At 46.2% G+C, this 23471-nt stretch overlaps 1 protein-coding gene across 1 annotated transcript in view; it reads right to left on the reverse strand.

The window, feature by feature from the left end:
- Positions 1-2519: 2519 nt before the first annotated feature.
- LOC145403956 (uncharacterized) overlaps positions 2520-23471 on the reverse strand; it is a 44474-nt gene continuing 23522 nt past the window's right edge. The window contains exons 2-4 of the mRNA XM_080275558.1: positions 14831-15227; positions 5199-12582; positions 2520-2662 (exon numbers count right to left, since the gene is read on the reverse strand). Coding sequence (XP_080131684.1) covers positions 2652-2662; positions 5199-12582; positions 14831-15227 — 7792 coding nt within the window. The 3' untranslated portion in view covers positions 2520-2651. The remainder of the gene's footprint in view (positions 2663-5198; positions 12583-14830; positions 15228-23471) is intronic.

The following is a 23471-nucleotide window of genomic DNA, read 5'->3' on the forward strand; positions in this document are numbered from 1 at the left end:
TAAAGGTTCTAAGACAATTTCTCCGATATATGATGGTCCGTAGCAGTTCATTATATAATTACCAGGAACCATATTGTTTCGTCGTATTTTTCACTTAAATATTCATCCTGGTTTGGTTGTGAAGTATTAGGTACGTGTAGGAGTGAAGATACAAGTATAAACAAGTAGTCCTTTACACAACATAAGCTCAAGCAGGTTTGTTAATACATATTCTTATCTCTGCCCCTCATTCTTGGATTTCCTCTCCTTCCAGCTTCGTGTAGGCCCAGTCAGTCACTCAGTAATACCAGCACTGACACTTCTTCTCCATCTTGTTCATGGTCTGTCTATCCTTCAGCCAGGATGCACCACGATCCCTCATATTACTGTCTTACTTTACCTATCCATTTATCTGCCTTCCTCTGTTTAACCATCTTCCTCTCCTTCTTCTTCCAACCATCCCACTTGCATACATTCTCTTATAATTTGTTTCACAGTCCACTTGTCCACCATAGAAAAATTATGTCTGTCTATCTGTGTGTGTGTGTGTGTGTGTGTGTGTGTGTGTGTGTGTGTGTGTGTGTGTGTGTGTGTAATCAGTCCATTTACCGTACTTTCCCACCTTATCTCTTCACTTCCTGATCATTTTCCGACCTCCCGCCCCCCACTGGCATACACTCTTTAAGACATGTATTTGCGTCACCCTCTTGGAACGTCTTCCATCCATCCATCGATCCATCATCCAATCCTACATTGCCCCATGAGGAGCGTAGGAGCCCGGGGCTAGGCAGTTGGTCCCGACATTTAAGATGAGTGACCAGCCTCAATCATCCCTGAGTGGCAGTACATGAGCAATCAACCCCAACCATCCCTTGGATATAAACCTTCACCGGCTCAATCCGATTGGAGCGCAATAATTACCCACTAAACCACCAGGTGCCAAAATTTGGTTATATGATTACCACCCAGCGTAAATGATTTCCTGGTGCACAGGAAACATACCAGTATATTTCTGTACATGGCACATTAATATTCGGGGTATATTCATGTCACCTACCATATACCGATGTTGACAGTATGTCGATGTTGGTAGTATGTAAGACAGATAATATGCTAACTAGAATTAAGGATTTACTGTGCATGATAAACAGGTAGGAATGAGTGGTAGAGTCTCCTAGAATTCATGCCCCTCGCTTTATATGGCGTAGGCATCACATTAACATTCATAGTTTTGCCACTTATATCATCCATTATATATATATGAGAATGTAAAGGAAACCCATCTTATTACTGAATGATGCAGTGAGCCGTGTTAGCATAGGGTTTGTGGGTTCCTTGCCATCTGTTCCTTACCAGTTTATTTCAGCATACTTCACATTAACATACCGGGCCGATATTCTTGTTATTGATGCTAAATGTTGATGCGAAGAACCAAATAACATACAAGTGAATATGAACATGTACTCTGGAAAATGAATAGCAATAAAAGAGGTGCTAGGTAATTTTTCAACTCCTTTGTTACGATTTTTTTTTAACGTTATTTCCAGACGATTAAATCAGCTTTGGAGACAGCGTTCATTGACCTCTTCCCTACCAGACATGCTTCAGAAGTAAGAAAAAAATCTGAATGTAACAAGAATATATTAACTAATTCCTTTTACCTTAACTTGACCCAGATTTACATCCTTTTGTATCTTATTTGATGTGGCACGGATAAAGACAATGCTGTGACTCTATATCTCTTTCGTAACACTTCTTTGTGACAAGCATCATATTCTGTCATTCATTTCTTGGTGCAGGATAGTGTTCAGGTGGAGTGGTGGCGATTTTTTGGCCAAGTTAGAGTAAAAAGAGTATAGAATGTCACTGTAGTAAAGGCATTAAGTCCAGGAAAATACGACCAAAATATAAATAAGAACAGGATCAATAATCATCATCATCATCATCATCATCATCATCAGGACCTCCTTTCCCGTCCTAGGGCAGGGTGAGGAATAGCAACGTCCAGACAACCAAAGTTTGCACAATCCAATTAATAATAATAATAATAATAGTAATAATCATAATAATAATAATTAATAATAATAATAATAATAATAGTAATAATCATAATAATAATAATTAATAATAATAATAATAATAGTAATAATCATAATAATAATAATTAATAATCATAATAATAATAATTAATAATAATAATAATAATAGTAATAATAATAGTAATAATAAATAACAATAATAATAATGATGATGATGATAATAATACTAGGCTACTCACCCCCTGCTTGAGCGTGGTGTTGGCGTGGGCTGCCACATTTTCCACCACAGCCAGGGCGTTTTGCGTATCCAGGTAGTCTGGGCTGTCCTGCGGTAGTGTCTTCAGGTACTGTTCCAGCAATAGGCGGTACTGGGGAATCCGCTGCACGGGCTTCAACATATAGTGCTTCACTCCGAGCTTCGTGCATCGCTCTGAAGCCTCGAATTCCTTGAGCGCCTTGGCGAAGTTGGAGTAGAGCGCTGCGCAGTGGTCTAGGTGGTCGCATTGGTTCTGGAACTCTCGTATGTAGGAGGAATACAGCTTTAGGAACGGCCCCTTGCGCACGATGACGTCTGCGATCTTTCTGCGCCCCTCCCAGTCCGTGATGCTCCTCTCCAAGTCACTCAGGATCTCCTCATTCAGGTTCTGCAATTGCGGCAGGTAGTTGAGGATGCGGTCAAGGTCCTGAGGGGGCAAAGGAGGGCGGGGGGCGTCGCTCCCCTCGTCCCCCTGACCCTCACCCTTGCCCCACTCCAATATAAAGTTGCGGAAGTCAATGTTAAGGAGCTTCAGGACGTCCACAAATACCCTTTCTGATGTCATGACTTCCTGGGCTATGAGAAACACCTTCCTGTCCCTCTTCTCTTGCGAAGTGAGCTCCGGACTAGCCCCGGGAGTAACATCAGTGGAGCTAATGCTCACGGAGTTAGTATCACACCCCACACCCCCCATGCTGCCACTATCCCCTTCACTAGTGTTAGTTAGGACATTGTTAGGAGAGTTACTCGGGTTAGGAGGGTCACACGCAGTTATGATAGGTATAGTATTTGCTTCTTTGCCCTCACCACTACCGTCACTTTCACTGCATTCACCATCTGGTTCACCTCTACACTCCAGCGTATCACTTTCGTCCCCACACTCGTCCCTACCACCTTCATCAACTCTGCACTCGCTCACATCACTTTCAATTTTACTGTCTACCTCATCAGCTTTACCAGTGCATTCTACTTCATCACCCACACCACTACACTTGTCCTCATCACTACTACTACTGTCTAGGTTACTGATATCCTTGGTTATGTCACTCTCTGGGGCAGTGTGTGTATTCATGCGGTGATCACTGTCATCGCCGCACACAATTCTCTCAGGTGTCCTCTCACTACCACTAATATTATCACTTTGCGTAATACTACCCCCTCCTCGCCCCCTGTCACGATGGTTGAGGACAGGGCTGGGGCGGGTCGGGGCAAGGGTGGGGCGGGCAGGGGGATTGGTAGGGGAAGGGGAGGAGGAGGGTGTGGTGTGGAGGGAGCGGGGCAGGATGTGGGCCAGGTGAGGGGCGGGTGGCAGGTGTGAAGGATACCTCTGCGTCAGCTCTGCCAGCACACTGCCATATCTCTGCGTCACACACACCGACACCTCCTCCCTCGCCTCCTCCACGTCCTCCGGCTCTGCGGAGGCTGTCAGCCCCATATCTGTGTCGTGGTTGGGTCCAGTGTAGGATTGCTCAGCGAGGAGCTGAGCCCGCTTTAGATAGGCTTGTGCCTCACGAGCTGCCTCCGGTATAACCAGCACACCCCGCGGGCTGCTGGCCGGGGAACGCACACGACTCTCGCCCTCCTTCTTGCCCTGGTTGTGGTGGTGGTGGCTGGTGTGTTCAGCGGGCGTGGTGGTCGCCACCCACACCGGGTCTGAGGAGCTGGGGGGCGGAAGGACTGTGATGCTAGGAGGAGGGGCGGGCACGGTGGTGGTGCTAGGAAGGTCAACATAGAACTGACTTGTGCCAGAACTTGTCACCTTCCGGCGCGGCGACTGTGATGACGTCATGTGCTTCCGACGCTGCCTCCCGGCCTTCCCCAGCGAGCCGAAGATGCTCACCAGTGAACGCCGCACAGAAAGAGGACCGTCCGAGGTCCCCTCCAGACTTGGGCTATCCTCCGACCCTCCCCACGAGGAGCGCCGTTCCTGTTTATTATCCTCCGGCGTGAGAGCAGGAGACAAGAGGGAGTCCGGTGGAGTGCTCATGTCCCCGGCTCCTGTTTGCTCTGCCCCGCCATATCCTGTCTTACAGGCCTTTGGTGGAGGTAACACAGACTATAGTTATTTCACCTTAACTTGGCGGAGATTTTTGTCCTTTTATACCTTATTTCCCGTAGTTCGATGGCAGAATGAAACAATAACTACGGCCCTACATCCTTTCCATGGAACTTTTTGGTGACTAGCACTATGTTCTTGCCTTAATATCTTGTTACAACTTGGCATTTAAGATGGAGCGATGTCAATTTTAGACCAAGTTAAAGTGAAAAAGAGTATAGCTACCACACACACACAGACACACTGACTTCACCACTACACACACCGGGAGGCAGGGTCACAGGCTTACTTGACACACAGCTGTTGGAGTCAGGTGTGGTGCGGGCGGGCGGGTGGTCAGGCAGAAGTTGGGTTAATGCTTCTGATTCAGCAGCGATGTTAGGCGAGAGGGAGGTGCAAGGAGTGGTGAGTGGTATGGAGGAGGCGGTGGGTTGAGTTTGGTTAGGGAGTGGGCTGAACTGAGTGTGAGTGAGAGGGTCGGGGAGTAGGGTGGATTGAGAGTGAGTGTAAAGGTTAGGGAGAGGGCTGGGCTGAGGTAGAGTGAAAGGGCCAAAAAGTGGCTTGAAAGGGTCAAAAAATGGGGTGTGAGTGTAGCTGAGAGGGTGAAAAAATGGAGTTGGTTGAATGTGAGGTGGAGAGGTTGAGTCAGGTGGAGAGGGTGAGAGAGGTTCAGTGGTGGGTTGCAAGGTTAAGTCAGAGGATGAGTCAGGGTGAGTTTGAGTCTGAGAGGTTGAGTCAGTTTGAGGTTGACGGGGCGTGGCAGGGTGAGGTGGTGAGTCAGGGTGGGTGGGTAGCGGTGGAGGGGTGAGGGTGGAGGTGGAGTGAGTCGGGAAGCTGCAGATGACACTCTCCAGGGTAGATCGGATACCTGCTAAACTGGACGCCAAATCCGTCCCTCCTCCTGCTTTCCCTTCCTCACTGCTGCTGACCTCTGCTGAAGTCTCTGCTGTGTCCCGCTGTTGCTGGCTCTGTGTTCGCGCCTTCTTGATGCTGTCCACCTGGTACAGAGTTTCATAGACCGTCTTGCCGCGCCGCACTGTCCCCTCGTCTCCCGCTCTTGCTCCTGCTGTCTTGCCCTCCCCTGCAGCTGCTTTGACCTCTTCCTGCCGCTTGACTTCCTCTGCCGGTGGTTTGACCTCCTCTACAGGTGATTTGACTCCCTCCTGCTCCTTGACTTCCTCCCCAATCTTCACTGACGTCTGTATCACTGTTTTGCCCTCTTCGAATTTCACAGACGTCTGGGGCTCAGTTTTGACTTCCACGGGGTCTTGGACTGTCTTAGGCTTCTCTTGCTCTGTGTGTTCCCTCTCTTTGACTTCCTTCTCCTTGGAATCTTTGACTTCCTCCCCGATCTTCACTAACGTCTGAATCACCGTCTTGCCCTCCTCGAACTTCAGTGACGTCTGGGGCTCAGTTTTGACTTCCTCAGGGTCCTTGACTTTCCTGGCAGTAGGTTGTAACTTCTCTGTGACTTCCTGTTGTACGACTTTGACTTCTGGTTGTGGCACTTCCTCGCCGATTTTCACTGACGTTTGAAACAATGTTTTACCTTCCTCGAACTTCAGAGATGTTTGAGGCACTGTTTTCAACACTTCTGGATCTTTGATTTCCTCACTTCTCACCGGAGCACTTGCAGTGACAGACTTACCCTCCTCTGTTTTCTGTGTAACACTGGCAGTTTCTGATCTATCCTGTTCTGTTACCTGAGTGTCAGTTGGTGTTTCTAACCTATCCTCACTTTGTAATAATGGACTAACCTGTGACTTCTCTGTGACTTTTGATGTCTGTGAACTGCTTGGCTCTTGTTTGACTTCCTTTTCTACTATTTGATGTTGCATAGTAGACTTGACATCTTCTGGGGGTTTTACAGAGACGTCTTCCTTCTCAGTGACTTCCTCCCCGATTTTTACCGATGTCTGGATCACTGTCCTGCCTTCCTCGAACTTCACTGATGTCTCGGGAACAGTTTTGAGTTCCACGGGGTCCTTGACGTCTCTTGGTTTAAGCTGTGACTTCTCTGATGACTCCTCTGGGTGTTTGCACGAACTGTCTGATGTCTGTGTGACGTCTCCTTCCTTAGCTGTCTTGGATTCCTCTTTTATTTCATGTTTGGATTCTTCTTTGACTTTATCCCCGATCTTTACCGATGTCTCGAACAGCGTCCTGCCCTCCTCGAACTTCACTGACGTCTGGGGTTCAGTTTTGACTTTGACAGGATCTTTGACTTCCTCGATCTTCTTGGTGGCAGCTGAAGTAGGCCTAACTGATTTTTCTTCTACAGCATCGGTCTTGACTTCTGACTTCAATTCATCGGACTGTGGTTCATGTTTGACTTCCTCTGGCTGCCGCTTTGATGTATCGGGTTTGACGTCACTTGTTTCAGTTGCAGGTTTGGCTTCCTCTTTTTCTGTGACTTCCTCTCCGATCTTCACTGTCGTCTGTATCACTGTTCTGCCCTCCTCGAACTTCAGTGATGTCTGGGGTTCAGTTTTGACTTCCACGGGGTCTTTTACTTCCTTTGACTTCACTTTCTCTGTGTGTTCCCCTACTTTGACTTCCTCCTTCTTGGATTCTTTGACTTCCTCCCCAATTTTAACTGATGTTTCGAATAACGTCTTGCCTTCCTCAAACTTAAGTGATGTCTGGGGCACTGTTTTGACTTCCTCTGGATCCTTGACTTCCTTGACTGCAGGTTTTGACTTCTCTGTGTCAGGTGAGGCTGCCGTTGTCACTTCTGAGGGCTTGTGTGAGATGTCAGAAGGCTGTTTTATGTCCTCTTCTACTCTGATGTCTTTTTCCTCAGTAGTTTTGACTTCCTGTTGTGCAACCTTAGCTTCCTCCGGCTGTGTGACTTCCTCCCCAACCTTCACTGATGTCTCGAATAACGTCCTTCCCTCCTCAAACTTCACTGATGTCTGGGGAACAGTTTTGACTTCCACGGGATCTTGGACTTCCCTTGACTGTACGTTGACATCTTCCCCAGCTGTGATTTCCTCCTCCTTGGACTCTTTGACTTCCTCCTCCTTGAACTCTTTGACTTCCTCCTTCTTGAATTCTTTGACTTCCTCCCCAACTTTGACTTCCTTCTCCTTGGACTCTTTTACTTCCTCTCCAACTTTGACTTCCTGCTTCTTGAACTCTTTGACTTCCTCCCCAATTTTAACTGATGTCTCGAATAACGTCCTTCCCTCCTCGAACTTCAGTGATGTCTGGGGAACAGTTTTGACTTCCACTGGATCCTTGACGTCGCTCGCTTTAGGCTGTGACTTCTCTGATGATTCTTCAGGATATTTGCACGAGCTGCTTGATGTCTGTGTGACGCCTTCTTGTGCCTTGATTTCCTTTTCCTCAGTAGTCTTGGATTCCTCTTGCTGTTGGGGTTTGAATTCCTCGCCCTTGACTTCCTCCCCAATCTTCACTGATGTCTCGAATAACGTCTTGCCCTCCTCGAACTTCACTGATGTCTCGGGAACAGTTTTGACTTCAACGGGATCTTGGACTTCCCTAAACTGTACTTTGACATCCTCCTCCTTGGACTCTTTGACTTCCTCCTTCTTGGACTCTTTGACTTCCTCCCCAATTTTCACCGATGTCTCGAATAACGTCTTGCCTTCCTCAAACTTCACTGATGTTTCGGGAACGGTTTTGACTTCCACGGGATCAGTGACTTCCCTGGGTTTCGTCGCCGGCTGGGCAGAAATTGAAACCTCAGGATCTCGTTTCACTTCCTGTTTATGTTGTTCTGTTCGTGGTTCTTTAGTTTCTCCAGTGTTTTTTGTCTCGTCCCCTGAGGTTTTTGGAAGCGATTTTTCAGGAGCTTTTTCTAAACTGCCTGTCTGTTTCTCATCTGTGACTTCCCCCCCAATTTTTACTGATGTCTGGATAACTGTTCTCCCCTCCTCGAACTTCACTGACGTCTGGGGAAAGGTTTTGACTTCGACGGGATCTTTGACTTCCTTAGATTTCACTTTCTCTGTGTGTTCCTTTGCCTTGACTTCCTCCTCCTGGGGTTCTTTGACTTCCTCCCCGATTTTTACCGATGTCTGGATCACTGTCCTGCCCTCCTCGAACTTCACTGATGTCTCGGGAACAGTTTTGAGTTCCACGGGATCTTTGACTTCCTCGGTCTTCGTAGTGGCAGCTGCAACGTTGGACTTTTCAGCTGACTTCACATCAGACTTGCTCTTATCTTCTTGGGTGAAATCAGACTTCGGTTCCTCTAGTTGCTGCTTTGATGTTTCAGGTTTGACGTCACTTGCTTTTTCAGCCGCTGGTTTGACTTCCTCCCCGATCTTCACTGTCGTCTGTATCACTGTTCTGCCCTCCTCGAACTTCAGTGACGTCTGGGGTTCAGTTTTGACTTCCACGGGGTCTTGGACTTCCTTAGACTTCGCTTGCTCTTTGTTTTCCCTCTCTTTGACTTCCTCCTTGGACCCTTTGACCTCTTCGCCAATCTTAACCGATGTCTCGAATAATGTTCTGCCCTCCTCAAATTTTAATGATGTCTGGGGCACAGTTTTGACCTCCTCTGGGTCCTTGACTTCCTTGGCTGTTGATTGTAACTTCTCTGTGTCTTCCTGTTGTACGACTTTGACTTCTGGTTGTAACACTTCCTCACCGATTTTCACTGACGTTTGAAACAATGTTTTACCTTCCTCGAATTTCACAGATGTTTGGGGCACTGTTTTCAACACTTCTGGATCTTTGATTTCCTCACTCTTCACCAAAGCACTCGCAATTTCTGATTTATCCTCCTCAGTTTTCTGTGTAACACTCGCAATTTCTGATCCCTCCTGTTCTGTTTTGTGTGTAACACTTGCAGTTTTTGATCTATCCTGTATGACACTCTCTGCTTCCTGTGCACGGTGTTTTGTCTCACTTCCTTCCTTCCCCTTCCCCTGCGAGTCACTGCTCACACTTCCCGCTTCACTGGTTGTCCTTGGCTCCTTTACGCCGTCACTGGCTTGGGCGAGGGTGACGGCGGTGTGATAGAGAGTTCTGCCACCCTCGAATTTCAGGGACGTGAGTGGGCAGGTTGTCAGCTGTTCTGGCTCATGTGTCGGCGCAGCTGTTGTCCCCGTGCCCTTAGCTGCTGTGTCCGTGCCTTTAGTTGTCGTGGCCGTGCCCTTACTGCTGTCCTCCGCTTCACTAGGTCCGCCTGCTGTGTGTACTGTGGGTGACGCAGTGGGTGGTGCGGTGGGTGACGCAGTGGATTGTACTGTTGTGGGAGTTGAGGTGGTGAAGGATGAGTTTTCTGTGAGGTGATCTGATGTTTTGTGTTCTATGCGCGCTGGTGAAGTTCGTGAATATGTCTGTAGCGACTTAAGCACTGTGTCTAGAGTGGCGAAGGAGGACTCGATGGTCTTTAGGTTCTGATCTATGTCACTCTCGAGTCCCGCGTGACGACACTGTAATGTTCCCTCGACTGGTGCCGAGGCGAGACTGGTGTGAGATTGCGAGTGAGGCGCCCCGTCCTCCCCCCCTCTCTCCTCGCCACTACAACCAGCACTCCCTCCGCCCCCCACCCCGCCTCCTCTCTCCTCACATGAAGGTTGGCTGGCCTGCACTGACTCATGTACTGACTCAGCCCCCGTGTGCTTCTCCTGCTGCTGCTGACGGTGACGCTGTTGGACCTTTCCCTTCTTGGGTGGGGGAGGAGGTGGAGGAAGGGGGCGGGAGTGGGTGCGGCTGGGGCGAAGGTGGGAAACGGTGACATTTTCGTAGTTGTCGTCGGTGGTGAGGGTTACTTTACCGGGCCGCTTCGCATCCAGAGTCAACGTCGATGTTACCACCTTTTGCCTTTCCTCGTCCCTCTTGCGGCGGCGTGGAGGGTTTTGTGGCAGTCTCGTTGGCTTTGGGGGTGGTCGTGGCTCTATGTCGTCCTTCAAGGGCGAGCTAACGTCCTCGATTCGGACAACCTTGGAATGCCTCTTCGGTGCGACAGGAGAGATCACTTGGACCGTAGAATACACTTTACTACCGCGTGTAGGTCTAGGCGGGCTTACCACACCTACGTCCACTTCCTCCACACCCACATCTACACGCATCTCTTGCACACCCACGCCCACATCACCGTTCACCAGCATCATGGGTCTACGGGCGCGGGGCTTGAGATGCCGGGGTGGGCGAGGAGGGTCAACATCCACGGGGAAGGGTGAAATGGTCCTTAAGCCCTTCTTCTTGGGCGGTATCGGCGGTGGCTCCTCCTCCTTTTCGTCCGCCTCAGTGCCTAGGGGTAGGGACCGCAATTCACGAGTGCCCCCGCCTTTCACAACGCGGGCATAGGGTGGTGCATGTTCCTCACCCACGCCCTTCATTGCCTCCTTCTCGTCAACACCTCCCCCATCTTTCTCCTCATCAGTCTTTACCCTCGCTGCCTCAAAACTCAGGTCCTGTTCCCCCACCTGTGCCTCCTTCTGCTGCACCTCCCGCTGTGTTTCCTTCCTCTTTGCGTCCTCAGGGTGTGTGAGGGAGGAATGTTGTGGTGGAGATGTGGAAGACAGATCAGCCACCACAACACTACCACTCTCCTCGTCGCTTTGTATCAAGACATTTCCGTAGATTTTGTGGCCACGGGAGGGTCGTAGTGGTTCGGGTTTCTTCGCATCTTCTTGGGGTTCTTCCTGTTCTTCTTTATGCTCTTGTTCTTCTTCATGTTGTGGCTCCTCCTGACAGGGCACCTCAGATACGGACTCCTGAATTTGAGTTTCGAAGACATATTGCGTAGGTTCGGGACGTCGAATTTCAACCTTGTCGTATATTTTGTGGCCACGGGTTGGACGCCGTGGCTCTTGCGGCTCTTTGTGCTGTTCCTGTTCCTCTTTCTGATGCTCCTGTTCCTCCTTCTGGTGTTCCTCTTGCTGTGGCTCGTGTTTTTGCTGTGTCACAAGTTGATCCACTATTTGCATCTCCAACTCAAGGTCCCCGTTTGTCGAAGGTTCAGGAGGATAATCGGGGAGGTGACGAGGAAGGGTGGATGGGTCGGAACCAAGGAGGGTGGAGGCTTGGGTGCGTTTGACGATCACATCCTCGTACACCTTCACGCCTCGTCTCGGCTTCATTGGCTCTTTATGCACCACTTCCACCACAACTGGTAACTCCTCATGAATCGGTTCTTCCATCTGCATGTGTTCCTCCTCTTGCTTTTGTGGTTCTTGCTGTGGTTCTTCTTGCTGTTGTTGAGTTTCCTGTTGCTCTTTTGATGGAAGAGGATGGATGTTTTCGTAGATCTTGTGCCCCCTTGGAGGTCTTGGTGGCAGGATGGCTTGGGGAATGATATAGTCTTCTTCCTCTTCTGCCGCCGCTGCTGCTGCCGTCTCCGCCGCTGTTGAAGATGTCACTGCCGCCTCAATTCCGCCAGCAAGAATCTCAGCTTCCATCGCGGCCATTCGCTCTGCCGTCATGGCATCTGCAGGCTCGTCCTTGGCTTGCACCGTCACGGGCGTTCCAGTTCGCTTCTGCCGCCTGCCCCTGAATCTCTCCCTGCCCCGCGTCTCAGCCTGCTGCGCCGGGGCAGGGCTTGGGCTGTCGCTGGGCCGTTTTTCGTCATCCCCACTGTGGGTGTGGTGGGGCGGGGGTGGTGTGGGTGGGGTGGGGAGCGGACAGGCCTCAGGGACATCGCGGGGCCTCCCAGTATACGCCAGAACGGGGTACAGATCCTCTCGCTCCTCGTCCATGAAGGTGATATCGTCATATACCTTTACCCACGTACGCCCTACCGGACCCGGCCTCCTTCGGGGTTTATTGGGGCTCGAATCTCCCCTCTTTTTACTTCTGCCCTCCCCTCCACGATTCAACAGACTCCTCAGACCCAAAGGCAAAGACGGGGCCTTGGGCATGGGTGGCAGAGATGGGGCTTTTGGTAAGGGGGGGAGAGATGGGGCTTTTGGTAAAGGGGGCAAGCTGGGTAGGCTTGGTAGGCTGGATAGGCTTGGCAGGTGAGGAAGGCGATCTCTAGACAGGCCACGGAAGGAGCGTCTCTTTTCACGTTCTCTCGTAGGGGAAGCCGAGGCCGCACGCTTCTTGCTCAGGCCCTTCACCTTTGGCTTCGGGGATTCTGGTACCCTTGGACGCCACCCCTCCGTAGGTGTTGGGGGCGGCGTGGGTCCCGGAGCGGGGTCGGAGGGGGCGTCGGAGACCTGCGAGGGGGGTCTGCGTGCTTGGTGTGGGAGTGACCCAGTGCGCCCTGCCTTACTGAAGGATGGCAGCAACCCTGTCATCATAACACCTCCCCCACGACCACGAGGCCACATCTGAAACATAACAGGCATTACACATATGGTCTAGAACACTTGCAACACAACTGGTATTACACATTTGTCCTGTATCAAACCTGATCCACAACTGGCACTTCATAGCTGGCCTACAGCACCAGCAGTACAACTAACGTTACACCTCTGGTCTGAACCGTACCTGCTTCACAGCTGGGTTACGGAACACTTGCAAAACAGCATGTATTACACAACGGACCTACATCATAACCTGTAGAACAACTGACACTGTACATCCGGATTAGTGTTCAATACAGTATACCTGCAGAACAGCGCACGTTACACAGCTCACGTGCTATATAACTGACAGTACAACTGATCGGCAGTATACCAGCAAAACAGCTTACACAACTGGGTTGCCATCTGATTGCTAACACAGCTGCTCTGCAATGCAGCTTTTTTATTTGTTCAACTCTAGGCAAAGTCGCCACAGTCCGTTCCCATAAGTCCAGTAGTCGTCCGTACCATGCATCTTCTGACAACACACAGTTGCAATAGCATTCATCATCATCATCATCATCATCATTATCCCACCTAAAGGTAAGCGTGAGGGAAACACACAGTCATTCACACATCATTCAAGCCTTCGGAATCCAGGCTACTCCTTACAGACAAAACCATTGTACATTTTTGTTTTCGTATGCACTGAACATACACATTATCATCATCAGCCTGTTTTTCCCAACCAAAGAATGGGGTGAGGTAGGGTCTAGAAAACGTGAAAGAGGAATTACGAAAATGGGAGAGAGAAGTATGAACAACATATTCGGTGAAGTGGGCCACACAATCATTCATGCATCAGTTAGCCTCTCCTGACTCCATTTAAAGGCCTAACCTTATTTATATATTCTTGGTATTTTTCTTCACATATGCGCGTCACAAACACATGCTAGAGTCTTGCATACCTACTTTCATAAAAATCTTTCCCACGGTGGGTAATATTCCCATGACTCCCTTGCACCTCTTCTTTACCAGATAATTTTTATATACGACAGTTTAGTATTCTCTCGTGTTATTTATGCATCCAGTGTCCATATTGAAAAAGGTACAAATAACACCGTGAACCTTATTAGTATTCTCTGGTATGCTTATTTATAGTAATTTAATACTGACATATTCTGTATTCTGTGATTAACATACAAGAAAACGTTAACATTATACAGTATATGCAAAAAAAAAAAATAATAATAATAATACTGAAATGAAAGGGGGGACGGTAAGGAAGAGGTTCTAGGAAATGCAGTGGCCTTGAAAATAAATCTGTGTTGGCCCATTACCACCACACCTGTATCACTTCACTGGCACGTGTGTTTCTTTGCACACCTGCCCCATAAAACTTTACACCTGCCGCAATACAGTCTGGTCCATATAATACACGTCTCAATTATCGTGTGTTGTGGGGACGGCTTGGCTTCACCAGTGTTTTCCCTGCATCATTTTCTACTTCCATGACCGTTTCAGTCCTTGTAATGTCTGCTTCTGTTTTTCTACGTACATTGATGGCGTGGTTGATTAATAATTTCATGAAGGAGCCAAGTGTCTGCGTTCCTCACACCAGCAGCTCGAGCCGTCCCCGCAACACACAAGATTGGCAGGTGCAGTTTATAGGCCACCTGTACAACGGCATACAATTTCGTTATCTACCCCTAGTTCTAATGAATACCAAGGTCACCCCAACCCTCACAGTTATCAGCATTCATTGCCATAATCCAGCTCTCACAGATTACCGTATAATTATCACCTTGTTCTCTAAGTTAGATATTTTACCGAAAGAGTGATGTTTTATTTTTATTCTGGCTAATGCTAGAATATGACAGCATAAACAAGTGTTGTAAATGTTAAAGATTACTAATGACAAGCGGCTGAACACTTTGTAGCCTGTGTGTAAATAACGTACAGGCTTTACTATTCCTGTAGCTTGTTGCGCGCGCGCAAACACACACACACACACACACACACACACACACACACACACACACACACACACACACACACACACACACACACACACACACACACACACACACACACACACACACACACACACACACACACACACACACACACACGTTTAATCTATATATCTTTCAGTCCATGTATCAAGCTTGGTATCTGCCTGTTTTATCTGTCTTTCTGTCTGTCTCTTTCCCTGTCTGCTTGTCTATCTAAATATCTAGATTTCTTTTTGTCTGCCTATCTGTGTCTGTCGGTCTCTCCATTAACCTCTCACCTTGCCACCAAAACGTGACATATTCAAACACCCCTCTTCTTCCCCTTGCTCCTGCTGTTCCTCCGTCGTTTTCTTCTCATCTTTTCCCTTCTTCTTTGTCTTCTTTTTCTTCTTTTCCTCCTTCTTCTCCTCTTTCTTGACTTCCTTCTTAACCACCTCCTCCTCTTTCTTGACTTCCTCCTTAACCACCTCCTCCTCTTTCTTGACTTCCTCCTTAACCAACTCCTCCTCTTTCACAGCCTCCTCTTTCGCCTCCGCGCCCTCGGGATCCTTGGGCTTGTCGCTTTCGATGTCGTCTCGTGGTCGTGCCGGGTCGTTCTCTTTGCCCCTGGAGACTGAGCGGGATCTACCTGTGGGAGGCTTGTCTCTAGAGGCGCGCCCCCCCGTCATGCTGGTCCTGTGAGGGACAAAAACGAGAGTAAAATTGAGTCTTCAGTTTATCCCATTTTGAGATGGGTTTCTTCACCACTGCCCCACGGACAAACACGATCATTGTATACAAACGTCCCCACCTCATCGAGATTTTGTAAATATTGCGCCATGAAAATACAGTTGATACCCTGTGCTGTGCCTGTGTAAAAATACAATGATGAATACCATACGTCAGTACCCTAAAAGCGTCAGTTCCTTTTCCACTGGCTCTTCTTTGTCCAACCCTTCTTCCAACTGAACCCAAATTATATATATATATATATATATATATATATATATATATATATATATATATATATATATATATATATATATATATATATATATATATATATATATATATAAACCTTCACCCCTACAAAAGAGCACTGAACGAACCCAAGTAACTAGTGGTAATCCATAATAACATCCAACATTGACGGGGCGCATGGTTGGAGGTGCCATGTGTTATTAAAACCAACACCATTTCACCAATGGGATTCCAGCCCGCCATCAATAGCAGCGCGCCGTCTTCAACAGCCTGTCGTACACGGCGCTGTAGCCCACTGAGCCACCATCTTCACTGAAGGAGGGGTAAATGATGAGATGGTATGGAGGGAGATAGAGGAATTAGGGAGGGACGTTCATCGAAAGAGGTTGGATGTTGGAGGGAGAAGAAGGGTGTGGAGGGAGATATAGGAATAAGTGAGGGATGATGGAGGGTCGTGGAGGGAGGGGAGAGGGGTAATGGAAGGAGAAGGGTGTGGAGGGAGATATCAGAGTAAGTGAGGGATGATGGAGGGTCGTGGAGGGGGGAAAGGAGGGGTAATGGAGGGAGAGATAAAGGTGAACGCGGGGTAATGGAGAGCTGTTTTGCAAGGGGTGAGGGTTGATGGAGTTGGTGCCTTGGTGGAGGGGGAGATATGTTTATGTGTTGGTTGATGGAGAGTCGTGAAGGAGGTGAGGGAGTGGTAATAGAGGGAGCAGAAGACAATGGTAGAGAGGGAGGGACATGGCGGGGGTGAGTGTTTAGAATTAGATAGAATGGAAGACAAGGGTATGGAGGGGAGGGATATGGTGGGGGTGAGGGAGTGTGATAATGGATAGGAAGTGAATGCATGAAGGATGACGGAATAAATGATGAAAATGACGCATACATCGCAGTATGGGGCTGATTGGGCAGTATTTTTAGGGGACTAGGTATACCCTGGCCTCGGTTAAATAGTTGGAGCTTGTGGACTGACCCTACCGTCCCGGGAATCGAGCTCAGCACACCAGTTATTAGCTGAACCTCCCGCCGTCGCCACATCTCTAGTTTTTTCACCGTAACTTGGAGGATAATTTCTTCCCTTTGCAGCTTACTTTCCGTAGCTCGATGGCAGAATAAGACAATGCTCTGGCTCTGCATCGTTTCCATAGAGCTTCTTCGTAACTAACGCTGTCTTGTTGTATTAATCTCTTGTTATAGCTCAGCGTTCAAGAGAAGTCAGTTTTAGGTCAGGTTATATTGAAGAGAGTATAGTTGTTACCCATTTTTCTATCATAGTTGCTAAAAGGATGCAGCGCCCGTCGACTCAACATCCTGGCAACCATTCACACAACATCAACTATATCTGGAGGTGTGTATCTCAAGGCAAGGCGTTACCAGGCAGTGTAGGGTAGATGAATCAGGGGGCGTGAGTCAGCGAAGATGAGTGTGTGCGCGAGTGGAAACGGAGTGGGTGAATGAATGAATGAAAGGTAGTATGTGTCTATGAGCGAGGGAAGGTGTGTTGAAGAGACAGTAAATGAATGAATGAATGAGAAATGATGATTAATTAATGTAGCGTAAGATAGAAAGGCAAAAGAGAAGTGTGTGTGTGTGTGTGTGTGTGTGTGTGTGTGTGTGTGTGTGTGTGTGTGAGTGGGTGAGAAAATGGGTGAGAGAGGAGAAATGGATGAAGAGAATGAGGTATAGATGAGTCAGGGATAATGAGTAAGTGTCGATGAGTATGTAAATGAGGACAGACAGTGCATGAACCAGAGAACACTGAGTGAGCGAGCTTGGGGAGATGCATAGACCTAGTGACTGAGTGAGGGAAGGAAAGAGGAATTGAATTGGAGAAGAGGTAATGAATAAGTGAGTGGGTAGGTAAATGAGTGAGAGGGAGGAGAGGAGAGGAGTAAACCAGATAAAAGATAATGAGTGAGTGATAATGTGAGGAGTAAATGAATGAGAGAGTGAGGAAGGAGAAGGGAGTTGGTGAGTAAGGCGTGGTTTAAGAAGTAGCGTGTGAGTGAGTGAGTGCGTAGAAATAAAGCTGGACAAGTCGAGGTAATGTATGAGCGAGTGAGTCATTGTGTGAATGAGGGTAGATTGGGTGAGTGTGTAGTGAAGAATGTTTTGATGACTGATGATGATAGTGTGGAGAAAACCTACAATGCATCATGGTGAAGGAACTTACTGTCTCCCTTCGTGGTTGCAAATCGTAAATAAAGCAGTGTATAAGAGTAAAGTAACTAAATGCACACTAAAGACATCAATAATCAGGCAACGTTGAAATAACTAAAAGAAGAGTATATACACCTCGGCACTGTCCCTTAACCCCTTTCACTCAGCAGTACAATTAGGGACCTGGATGGAACATTGAGTATTACGTATCATATTCTTTGGGAAGATTGAGACAGTACACAGTTAATCGTCTGCCTTGATCCTCTCATGATCAGGACAACTCTGGTTTAGTATTACACACACACACACACACACACACACACACACACACACACACTGAAAGAGAGAGAAAGAAAGAGAGAGGGAGGGAGAAGGGAGATACAGAGAGAGAGAGAGAGAGAGAGGGAGGGAGAGAATTTGACTGATTGAATGATGGAAATAGACCTGTTGCGCCACTGCACGTAGGTCAAGTCTCACCAATCAGTCTATAAAATCTCTCTCTCTCTCTCTCTCTCTCTCTCTCTCTCTCTCTCTATCTGTGTGTGTGTGTGTGTGTGTGTGTGTGTGTGTGTGTGGTGGCATGGATGTGGTGAATGTGGTGAGGATGAGTAACAATGAGAAATCTTAACTCCCATCACCTTGGATACCACTGGACTGCGATAGTAAACTTGGGAGTGGCTTCCTGTCCTCTACAAAAAAAAAAAATCTTCATACGAACCCTTCAGGACGGAAAATCTTGTCGTATCGCTAAAGACAGAAGATTTTGTTCAGCGAAGAGTGCCTGAACAATAAAGATAGCGTGGTTTAATTTTTAGACTAGTAGGATTTCTCGCAGCTTAAAATCGTCTGGGGATATCCTGAAGTGAAAGTCGTATGTGTATCCATGAGAGAGGGATGGGTTGTATTGACGTGGAAATAATGTCTGTTTGAGGCGTTAGTAAAAGTACAAGTGAAGAAAAAGGACGAAAACTGGAATTGTGTAATAATAATAATAATGATGATGATGATGATAATAATAATAATAATAATAATAATAATAATAATAATAATAATGATGATAATAATGATAATCCCTTCATGTGCATTTTGATTTACACTCCAGATGTCACCGTCCTTTCGTGGGCTTGGGTGATTTCCTAACACCTCTTCTTGTGCGATTTATTTTGTTTACTACACTCTTCAGGCCAAGGACGTATTTTATATTTTCCTCTGGTAAAGCTGTGCGATTTATTTGTTTAATTTTTTCCCAGCTTTTAAGATACTCCGCGGTGTGAAAAGGTTAATATTGTCGTGTAGGTTCTCTCTCTCTCTCTCTCTCTCTCTCTCTCTGTCTCTGATATCGACATAGTTCCATCGGTAACATACAAAAGATTACTCACAAGGCGTACAAGGCTAACGAAATCGCCGAGGAAGGGGTGTAACGAAATCAGTTCCAGGAAGGTAATGGCCGGAAGAGTACTTGATTGCCACAAATTTCTCACAGTCGAGGAGAAAGACACACCCTCTCCGCAACCCCGTCCCTCACACGTCTTTTAACCTTACTCTTGTTGACTCCAGACGATTTTACTTAGCTTAGGGCCGGCCTCTTGTACCGAAGGGGTTGATGAAGGTTGTCTCTAATTCCCTGTGAGCTGAATAAAATCGTCTAGAGATGGCAGGAGTAAAAAAAAATAGGTCATAGGGTTGAAAAGGTTGTCATATCAGGACTGCGTGTTAAGTTTTCTCTTCCCAGGATCGAGGTTTATTTATGTAATCCTGTTGTTGTATGGCTTAATCAAAAAATCAATCCAAGTTAGCCTGTACTAACCTAATTTTTTCTAACAGAGGCAAGTTAACCTATACGGTACTACCCTGACCTGCTTCTAACGTACTAACCTAATCAAACCCTGGCAGACTAATATACCGTAACCTAAAACAAGTGCCGATACTAAGTACATTTTGGAAATTTATATTCCCCCCCCCCCTTCCAACTGCCACATATTCGTTAACCTTATATTCAGCAACATTGATAGTCTCGGGTTCCCACCTCGTCGATAAAGGAAGCTCCCGAACACCTCTTCCTTATCGATTTATTTTGGATTTGGGTGGTTAATATCGATTTCTAAGTTATTTTTGGAAAGTATTGCTTTACTGGGAGGACTTATAACACGGAAGGGGACAGTACGGTGTAATAAACGAAATAAATCGCTTAGGAAAAGGTGTTAGAGAGCATCCATAACCTGCGAATATACGGGCCTTGGATCCTTTGTTAGGGTGCACACTGTTATTGTAGTTCTGTGTATTTTTGTTATCCTGTGATAAAAATACAAAATAAGTTTCTTTTATACGTGCTTCTTAGTCCGATTATCCTAAGTAGATCGACATAGTTACTTGAATTCTAGATGCAAAAAAAAAAAAAAAAGGAATTAAAGAAAAAACTTATCCATTTCGTTCCCGAGGCAAATTCCCACTTTACTCGAGTTTCATGAGAGCCAAGCCACGATCCTCTGCCTACACCCCTCAGAAATATATAAACGCAAAGGTAATGGAGAATGCGAGGGAAAAATACAATACAGCGTAGTCTCTAAAAGCGGGTTGAAACAGAAAGTCTGCGGAGGTGAAAACAATAACGTTCCTCCCCCTCCGATAACACACAATAAGGGCGATAACGTTCCACCAGCGTGACACCCACCGCCAGGCAGGGATGAGATTCACTTGCTTGCCGTCAGATAGATCTCCCTCGTGTCCAGCATATGTATTTGCAAAGAGGATAAGGAAAGCCTGAGAGTCCTGTCGTGAGAGTCTGGACATTGGTTCACTAACAGACTTACCATCATTTCCTTTTTTTTTTCTTTTTTTTTTTTTAAGGAATGATAAGCAAAGTATACAAGGCTGTTATGTCTCATGTTCTTTTTGCAAAATGCAGTTCTTAGTCAAGAAGGGAGAATTATATATATATATATATATATATATATATATATATATATATATATATATATATATATATATATATATATATATATATATGTATGTATACAGTATAGTCAAGGAAATGGGAGTGTAAGATCTTCCCGTACTTCTTGTTCTTCCTACAGATCAAAATCAGAGTTACAAGAGAATTGATCGTAAGTTTGCTTGTTAACACAAGCCCAAGGTCGGAGTTACAAGAGGGAGAAGATCGTAGGTTTATTTCTGAATCCAAACCTACACAGATTTTTACTCAGTGGTGACGCAGGGTGAAGCGTAGTCACCGAGCACGCAAGCCTCCACCCGTGACTCGTGTCAGTTTGCCTGTGATATTTCCGCATGTCTCCCTATCACCTTGAGCAGGATTTGGGTTTTACGGATTTATAACAAGAAGAGATTTAGGTCTTGTTATAGAGAGGCGTGGATAATTTTGAATAGGTATAGATAACGAACAGAATGAATCTCTACATAGATGACTGTTTTCACTTTACACATGCTATTTATGGCACTCACTGTCACCTTGCGAAAGGTTTTTGTTTTGTTGAATTAACAGAAATAATTTTGGAAATACAATAGGCAGAAAAAAAAGTTTAACATGAACATAACCATAACCTTTAAAATATCTGTCTAACTATATATCTATTTGTTTATCAGTCTATCAGTCTGTCTATAACCAGACACCTTAATTCCGTAAGGGGTGGCCATGAACAACGCACGTCCATGTCGCTCCGTTCTCTAACTTTTGGCTGCTCTCACTCCAACACACGCACCCCCTTTCTCAGATATCCCTCCACCCCATCCCTCCATCTCACCCTTGTTCTCCCTCTTCTCTCCCCTCCCTCTTCTACTCAGAATATACCTTTACCAGTTGCTATTTCCGGCATTCTCACCATCACCTTCGGCTATTTTTTTTTTTTTAAGGATGTTTAAACAGTTGTAGCAATTAGTACACTTAAATATAGATAAACACAAATAGATTTAGATAACAGACAGAATTTTATCTCTACAAATAGTGTGTGGCGACCTGACCGCAAGATAACCCCGCGCACTATCACACGTCATGCTAGCGAAGGCTCATATGACAACGGTGATTGGTGTCGAAATAAGGAATGCATGTAGCGCGCTTATTTTAACCTATAGCATGTTTATATTAACCCAGAGTGAGTTTATTTTATCCTGGACAGAGATCCCTAACCTCTTTCAGCCCATTTTCAGCCAGGTGTAGTCAAACAGGAGGGTTGATTGACTAATAACCAAGGAGATCCGTTCCAGCCTTATAACTAAAGCTCGTCGAATTTCATGCAACCACGACAAAGTGTTCAGGTTCTAGGAGTTATCCAATGCCGTCAGGTGAAAAAAAAAAAAAACACTGTGAGGTGTCGTGTGGTAATTTTAATATTCTGTTTCGGGCCAGACGATTTTATGTGGCTGAGAATAAATCATAGGAGCCCGAGTGTTAATACTGTCACCATTAACTCTCTTATGGTCGGAACAACTCTACTTTTTTTTCCTTTTTCTGTTTTTTTAGCTGTCAGACGATTTTTATAGAGCTGAGAGTAAGTCATATAGAGCCCTGTGAGTGTCATGGTCGGGACAACTCTAGTACTCAATCCCAGCAATGCCAGACGATTCTCTTCACCCGAAAGTGGACCAAAGTGAATATTAACCAGTTCCACGTAAAATATTCCTTAGGTCACCCCAACCATTGTTCTGTTACGGGCACCCCCATTCACTGAGTCACTGTACTACGGGTGTGTTGTGACTCACGGCGTTGTTACGTAAAGGAAGGCATGGTGGAGGAAGTCACTGTTTCCTCAGGCCCTTCCCCACAGTTCATATTTACCTGTCCACTCCATTCCCCTTCTCCTCTCCGTCCCCCTCCTCTCTACTCCTCTCCTCTCCTATCTTCTCCTCTCTCTCCCTCTCTCTCTCTCCTCTCCTCTCTCTCTCTTCTTCTCTCTCTCTCTCTCTCTCTCTCTCTCTCTCTCTCTAGATGTAGATATAGATAGATAGATAGATATAGGTATATAACTCGAGAAAAAAAATGAGTCAAATTTCCAGCTCTTTATGAATCAGCAGTTCAGTGTGGAATCCGTAACGCGTTGTATATAAGGTTTTGTTGTATTTATATGACAGATGAATTAATGGAAATAGTAGGAGTAATGGAATTGATGAGTAAATAAACCAGGTACGTGCATAATAAAAATACACTGAAAATGGCCATAGTCGTCAAGAATATTAGCTCTTATTTATATTTATAGTTGCAAGTTGAATATACAGTTTCAGAATTTTGTTGCTGACTAACGTAGCCTACAATATGAAACACTGGGAAAATTTGTTGACTGGTGCAACTAAATAATGTATTCAGATTTTTTGTGGGAAGTTTGTTTCAGATGTAGAGAGAGGATGTGTGTGTGTGTGTGTGTGTGTGTGTGTGTGTGTGTGTGTCCATTAACACAGTACCTTTCGTGAAAGAGTCAGGTGTCACTTTTGGTCAAGTTGTAATTTTTTACTATCCGCTATTCTTATTTGGGTAGCTCAGATACGAGTAGAAAAACACGAATTATATATATATATATATATATATATATATATATATATATATATATATATATATATATATATATATATATATAGAGACTGTATATATACAGTAGAGAGAGAGAGAGAGAGAGAGAGAGATCCGAGCCAAAGCGGTATACTCGTCCTTCACTCCCCGCCATTAGTTGGGGTGAAGGTTGGCGTACTTAGGTTACGGTGCACATAGGTTCCAATCTCTAAGTGGCTGCAGGGTCTCTCTCTCTCTCTCTCTCTCTCTCTCTCTCTCTCTCTCTCTCTCTCTCGATACCGTAG

The sequence above is a fragment of the Coenobita brevimanus genome, chromosome 62 (assembly GCF_032717465.1).
Source record: "Coenobita brevimanus isolate Jiangsu-jjx chromosome 62, ASM3271746v2, whole genome shotgun sequence".
NCBI classification, from domain to species: domain Eukaryota; kingdom Metazoa; phylum Arthropoda; class Malacostraca; order Decapoda; family Coenobitidae; genus Coenobita; species Coenobita brevimanus.